Here is a 7,456-nt window from a genome sequence, read left to right on the forward strand (position 1 = left end):
TTTTTTTATTCTGATTTTTACTTTCATTTTTCGCATTGATTTATTTGTATAGGAAATGTATATACATACCCCATGAAAGTATGTAGTTAATTTTTATTTATACCTATTTCATTACCAATAATTCAATAAATTGGGTACATGGCAATTTTAATTTTTTTTTTCATTCCTTTATTTTTTATATTTTGAAAAAAGCTATTATTTTTATTACAAACAACGATTTTATACGTCGGCCAGAAAAGTTGATCTTGCTAAAATCGTTCAAGATGTCGGAGTCAGAATCGAATCATAAAATAAAATTGCAGTCGGTAAATTTTGATCCAACTCCACAGCCCTGGTGCAAAGCAATGTCTACTACAGCAAATCCAACAGCGGTCTCCAAGATTTTCATATTTTATATGTAATACATTCAAAATATTTTTATATTTTTAGAATGCAGTTGTATGTCTTACGAAATTAGGTAGCACGGGTATATCTCATCACCAGGAATATTATAATTATAATAATCAATTAGTATTTGTTTTATTTTTACTTTGTATAAAATAAAAGAATTGTAGGTGTCGTAACGTGTAAATTCTGACGTACATAAATAGTGGGTACGTTAATTTAACATCAGGCCACATGCATTGATAGTTCATGCTGAAAACCGAAAATGAAACGTGGCTTCTTATATAAGAGAAAAAATTATATAATATTACAAATTTAATAGAAAACTGTTTCAACTATTTCTTTTTTGTTTTAAATTTGACATTATTAGTAACATTTTGGATGGTATTGTAATAAAACAAGCACCTCATTTTTCAAAAAGCGAATATTATAGAATATCTATATGCGTAGTTTTTATATGTAATCCTAAATGATGAATGTACTTCATGGATATGTACAGAAAACACTACTGCATTACATAACGTTGACGGGTAATAAGGTCATTGCACAATTGTGACCTATTTGATATTTTGGAAGAAAATCAATCTGTTAAACGGGAAATTTTGCATACAGTGGGAATATTGAAACCAAATATCGATTTAAATTAGTGTATTCGTTTTATTCTAACAATTACAATAGTAATTATCGATCGATGGGCATGTATTACAGGCTTTTTTCATATCATTTCGAAACACTATCCGCACGAATGGCAAAACTCGGACAAGTGACCACATTGCACAAATAATCCACTGATTGCTTCTGATAAATATGTAACTTTAACTTATAATTTGTATGTACATTCTTGTGATGCCTAAAAGCTGAAGCAATTTAAGTGCTCTTGGCCAGGGTTTCTGCCTTGGCAACGACCTCTTCAATGGGTCCGACCATGTAGAAAGCGACTTCTGGTAAATGATCGTAGTCGCCAGCGAGGATCTTCGAGAAGCCCTTGATGGTCTCTGCGAGGGGTACGAGTTTGCCGGCGTGTCCGGTGAAAACTTCGGCGACCTGGAAAGGCTGGGAAAGGAAACGTTGGATTTTACGGGCGCGGGCTACCGTCAGCTTGTCTTCTTCTGACAACTCGTCCATACCGAGGATGGCGATGATGTCTTGAAGGGACTTGTAGTCCTGGAGGATCTTCTGCACTCCTCTGGCAATGTTGTAGTGCTCGGCGCCGATGATATTGGGATCCATGATACGGCTGGTGGAATCGAGAGGATCTACGGCAGGGTAGATTCCCAACTCGGCGATGGCTCGGGACAAGACAGTGGTGGCGTCCAAATGAGCGAAAGTGGTGGCCGGGGCGGGATCGGTCAAATCGTCAGCGGGCACGTAGATGGCTTGTACGGAGGTGATGGAGCCCTTCTTGGTGGTGGTGATTCTCTCCTGCATGGTACCCATGTCGGTGGCCAAAGTCGGCTGGTAGCCTACGGCGGAGGGGATGCGACCCAACAAGGCGGACACTTCGGAACCGGCCTGGGTGAACCTGAAAATGTTGTCGATGAAGAGCAACACGTCCTGCCCCTCTTGATCTCGGAAGTATTCGGCGACGGTGAGTCCGGTGAGGGCGACTCGGGCGCGGGCGCCCGGGGGCTCGTTCATCTGGCCGTAGACGAGGGCCACCTTGGAGGTCTTGTCCTTGAGGGAGATGACGCCGGACTCGATCATCTCGTGGTAGAGATCGTTGCCCTCGCGAGTGCGCTCGCCCACTCCGGCGAAGACGGAGTAGCCGCCGTGGGCCTTGGCCACGTTGTTGATGAGCTCCATGATGAGCACGGTCTTGCCGACGCCGGCGCCGCCGAAGAGGCCGATCTTGCCGCCCTTGGCGTAGGGCGCGAGCAGGTCGACGACTTTGATGCCGGTGACGAGGATCTCCTGCTGGACGGACATCTCGACGAAGGCGGGCGCCTCGGCGTGGATGGCGGCCGTCTTGTCGGTGGGGATGGGCCCGCGCTCGTCGATGGGTTCGCCGATGACGTTGATGATGCGGCCGAGCGTTTCGGCGCCGACGGGGATGCGGATGGGGAAGCCCGTGTCGCTGACGGGTTGGCCGCGCACCAGCCCCTCCGTGCCGTCCATGGCGATCGTGCGAACGGTGTTCTCGCCGAGGTGCTGCGCCACCTCCAGCACCAGCCTAGGCTTGCGGCCGGCCACCTCCAGCGCGTTCAGGATCGGCGGCAACTCCTGGTCGAACTGCACGTCCACCACGGCTCCGATCACCGCCACCACCCGCCCCCCGCTCACGGCCGCCGCCCCCTTGGCCGCCGCCGCCATGGAGCGCCGACTCGCACCCGCATTGCCCACCACAGCCCCGCCTACGCCCCTGCAGATGCCTGACAGCATGTTGACGGCGATTACGTAACGAGGAGCAGCAGAGAGCGAGAACGACAGGTGCTGCAAGATCGCTCGCCGCTGCCGACTGCTCTTCTCTGCCAGCAAATCGATCGCAGGCTACCCACCCGCTGCACCACGTGCTTTTCACACTTCATGTTTTACTTCTTTCAGAACCATTCCCCCCTTTTTACGTCCGCTTTAAATATCTAAATTCCATTTCAAATGTGAACTCTCATTTTAAACACTGTGCAAGCACTTGTACAATTTTTCAATATATTTTACACAATGCTGAAAAACCATATTTTTAATGAATATTTAGGAAGTCATCAGTGGCGGCTCGTCTATATAGGCTGCGGGGCTACAGCCCTCCCAGAATAGTAAATATTCATGCTATTTTTGCCGTCCACATGTGCTGCAGGGCTGCAGCCTCCCAGTATAGTACATATGCATGCAATTTTTGTCTGAATTTGATCACCGGTATGGTCAACGAGCTACTAAAGCCCGATTAATCTCTGCAGGCCCCCCTCCATAAATTCTTACGAGCCGCCACTGGAAGTCATAATCGCATATGTTAAAGAGACTTAATTTTTACTTACATTTTCGATCGACAATTTTTTATCTGATTCTGTTGTGCGGTAAACGGATTATTGCGCAAATTACGATCGCACGCACGACAACCGTTGCCACACAAATCGCAAATACGGAATATCTGGAACTCGAGTTCTCGTTAGTTTTTTGGGTACCAGATGTTCAGTGATCGAGATTTTAGTGACGTACGTGAGATCGCTTTTTGCTTTATAATTACCGAACCCTGTTGTGCATAGCTTTAGATCGGGGTTAACATTCAATGTCAAAAAAAACATGGATAATATTTGGTAAGTCGACACATAATCCGGACAACTCTCTAAAAATTGACAACAACTTGGTGGAAAGAGTCAATCATTTCGGATATTTTGGGTGCTATCTGGACGTAACGTATGAACCAGGAAATTAGCGTTAGAGTGACGCAAGCAAGAGCTACATTCTAAAAAATTTTAAAAAATGTCCTAACCACACGTGATCTCAGCATAGCACTACGACTTAAACTTCTACGATGCTACGTTTTCAGCATCCTTCTGTATGAGACAGAAGCATGGACAGATGCCATGTGAAAAAAGCTACAGGCCTTTGAGATGTGGACATTCAGAAGGATGCCGAGAATCTCATGGATGGCGCGTTGAACCAATCCCGAGGTGCTGGCCCTAGTAAACCAGTGAAAAATCGTAGCCAACGCAGACGGGGCGAGTGGAAAACATCTTGGTAGAAAAATCTTTGCCAGTGGTACGACCTCTGCACCTAAGCATTATTCTGAGCATCCATAGAGAATACGGATGGGAACTCTAGTTGCCGACGTTCTGGGAGGACAGGGCACATGTAAAAATGTGCCGACGGGGAAAACCCCGGTTTATTCCCGGGAATAAACCGGGTTTTTTCCTTGGGAACTTTGGCCGACGGAAATTTTGGGAAAATTGAAAAAAAATGTATATCAATCAGATTTTGAAATCGACACATTTTTAGATCCTCACATTGAGTCAATGCCATTGAATGAATCTAAACATTTTCATGTAGTGGCAGTACTGTAAATGTCCGGTTTGTGTTTGAGTCGGATGCTTTACGTAAATGACCTATTAGTTATTATCGCTTGTTCGACGGTCTCGGAATTCGGAATCGCGGATATAAAGAGTTTTCATCCAAGGTAATAAATTCTTTTCAATATAATTTTGTTTCAATCATTCATATTTTCATCCCATTAGAAAATGGTACGACCAAAATCAATAGTTTGGAATCACTTTAAAAGAATTCAGCAAGAATCCCGAACAAGTAAAAAGTTTGCAGCTGTATGTAAATATTGTGATACGAAATATAACTGTGGTGGCTCGCTTATACGACATGGTCGAGTTTGGTTGCCTTCCTGCGAGTGGGGACCAACCCGGCTGGGTTCGGAGAGCCGCTACTGACTCTGTCTTCAGCTGTCATATAATAAACACGTGCATTAACATGCCAGTCGTCTCATTCGTTCATCCCCCATACTGGTGACCCCCGACATCGAGCCACGCAGCCTCGATCAATTTCAACATGCCGCTCATCCCTGCCTCGCCGAGCCAGGCGGGGAAGCTACCCGCCGCGCCCCCATCGCCATCAACACAGCACGCCGCGGCCCGCGGGTGACAATAAACGAGCAGACACGGCTACCTACCTACCTACCTACCGACGTCCAGCCACAACGTCGATGACAGGTGCTTAAAAAAATGGGGGAGCGAATGAGACGACGATCTTGACAGCTGGATGTGGAGTCATGCGCGATCCACTACACATAGAACGGTCATCCAGCACCACAAGACATACACCACCTCAGCACCATCATCATCATCATCATCAAGGCCCCGTCCGTCCCCACGAGCGTCGTCACGCCGAGACGGGCGGTAGCGCTACAACACCTCCACGAGCCACAACGACTCACAGTCCAGCTCGGAGTATCATCAACCACATCGATGCCCCTGCCGCCCCCGCCGCCCCACCAACCGACATCAGCCTCGGAAGAGCGGCGCCGCCGCAGCATCGCATCGGCGCGACCATCGGACCACCCACCGTCCTGCTCGCGACGTCACCGCCCTCGAATGTACCGACCATTCAGGGCGGTACACCTATGTACACAGCGGATGACCCACGTCAACAATTTTTTTTTTCTCCCCACTTAATAATTTTTTTCTCTTTGTGTAACAATAATTTTTTCTTTTGTAAAATTTGTTTCTTTGTAATTTTGGTATCGCTGATGCTGGAGGGGGAGTGATGTGGCGGCTCGCTTATACGACATGGTCGAGTTTGGTTGCCTTCCTGCGAGTGGGAACCAACTCGGCTGGGTTCGGAGAGCTACTACTCACTCTGTCTTCAGCTGTCATATAATAAACACGTGCATTAACATGCCAGTCGTCTCATTCGTTCATCCTCCATAAAATGATAATTGTTTTTCGATAATATCTATTTCTTTTAAAAAGTCGTCTTGATGGAACGACTAGTAAATAGAGAATTTCGTGTGAATTAAATTAAAGTTAGCATTGATAAGTAAAATATAGTAAACGGATTATTTCGCACATTGCGATCGCGCACATGATAATCGTTGCCTCGAAAATCATGAATACGAAATATCTGGGACTTAAGTTCTGGTTCTGGAAAAATATGCTTAAAAAAAACTGCCGTGAGAGAATCATTTGTAGTCATCATTCTTCTTCTTCATATGCCTAGAGATGGGCAAAAATGTGAATTTTGAACGAACGGGAAAAAACCGGGAACTTCGGGAAAATTGGAGATTTTTTTTACATAAAACTATATTTTTTTAATTGAGAATGATACAACATATTTTAGTACATAGGTAATAATTAAATAAAGGTCACATTCATTTACACATAAGAGTTTTTATAAAATTATTTGGATGTCAAATATAACATTTATTCAAAATTTATGCATACAATACATTTAATATAATACAAAATCCTCTTTAACATTGAAAATTGTAAGTATATATATTTCAACAATAGATAAAGGACAGTTCAATGCATACATTGCTTTAGCAAATGCTCTATCAAGTTGATGACATTAAGAAACAGTAATACATATTGTCAGCATATGATTCTATTCGCCTACGTCTTATGCTAGGCAAAAGTGCAGTAGATGCAATGCATGAAGATTCAGAAGTAGTGAGCTGATCTATTGTATCTACATAAGTTAATAATATCGGTATCCAATAGTATGATGTCTCAACTGTGATTTTTTTCTCTATTTTCTTGATATTTAGCGCACATAGATACATGATTTGTCATTTTCGTAGCATTTTGAAGGTTATATGGGGGATGAACGAATGAGACGACTGGCATGTTTATGCACGTGTTTATTATATGACAGCTGAAGACAGAGTGAGTAGCGGCTCTCCGAACCCAGCCGGGTTGGTCCCCACTCGCAGGAAGGCAACCAAACTCGACCATGTCGTATAAGCGAGCCGCCACATCACTCCCCCCCCAGCATCAGCGATACCAAAATTACAAAGAAACAAATTTTACAAAAGAAAAAAATTATTAAGTGGGGAGAAAAAAAAAATGTTGACGTGGGTCATCCGCTGTATAGGTGTACCGCCCTGAATGGTCGGTACATTCGAGGGCGGTGACGTCGCGAGCAGGACGGTGGGTGGTCCGATGGTCGCGCCGATGCGATGCTGCGGCGGCGCCGCTCTTCCGAGGCTGATGTCGGTTGGTGGGGCGGCGGGGGCGGCAGGGGCATCGATGTGGTTGATGATACTCCGAGCTGGACTGTGAGTCGTTGTGGCTCGTGGAGGTGTTGTAGCGCTACCGCCCGTCTCGGCGTGACGACGCTCGTGGGGACGGACGGGGCCTTGATGATGATGATGATGATGGTGCTGAGGTGGTGTATGTCTTGTGGTGCTGGATGACCGTTCTATGTGTAGTGGATCGCGCATGACTCCACATCCAGCTGTCAAGATCGTCGTCTCATTCGCTCCCCCATTTTTTTAAGCACCTGTCATCGACGTTGTGGCTGGACGTCGGTAGGTAGGTAGGTAGGTAGCCGTGTCTGCTCGTTTATTGTCACCCGCGGGCCGCGGCGTGCTGTGTTGATGGCGATGGGGGCGCGGCGGGTAGCTTCCCCGCCTGGC

At 45.9% G+C, this 7,456-nt stretch overlaps 1 protein-coding gene across 1 annotated transcript; it reads right to left on the reverse strand.

Moving 5' to 3' along the window:
• Positions 1-743: 743 nt before the first annotated feature.
• Positions 744-3,774, reverse strand: LOC143916956 (ATP synthase subunit beta, mitochondrial). Its single transcript, XM_077438280.1, has one exon. It carries the CDS (start codon positions 2,761-2,763, stop codon positions 1,252-1,254), a length of 1,512 nt encoding a protein of 503 aa, XP_077294406.1. The 5' UTR covers positions 2,764-3,774; the 3' UTR covers positions 744-1,251.
• Between the last annotated feature and the right edge of the window lie 3,682 nt (positions 3,775-7,456).

The sequence above is a fragment of the Arctopsyche grandis genome, chromosome 9 (genome assembly GCF_051622035.1).
Source record: "Arctopsyche grandis isolate Sample6627 chromosome 9, ASM5162203v2, whole genome shotgun sequence".
In the NCBI taxonomy this organism is placed as follows: Eukaryota; Metazoa; Arthropoda; class Insecta; order Trichoptera; family Hydropsychidae; genus Arctopsyche; species Arctopsyche grandis.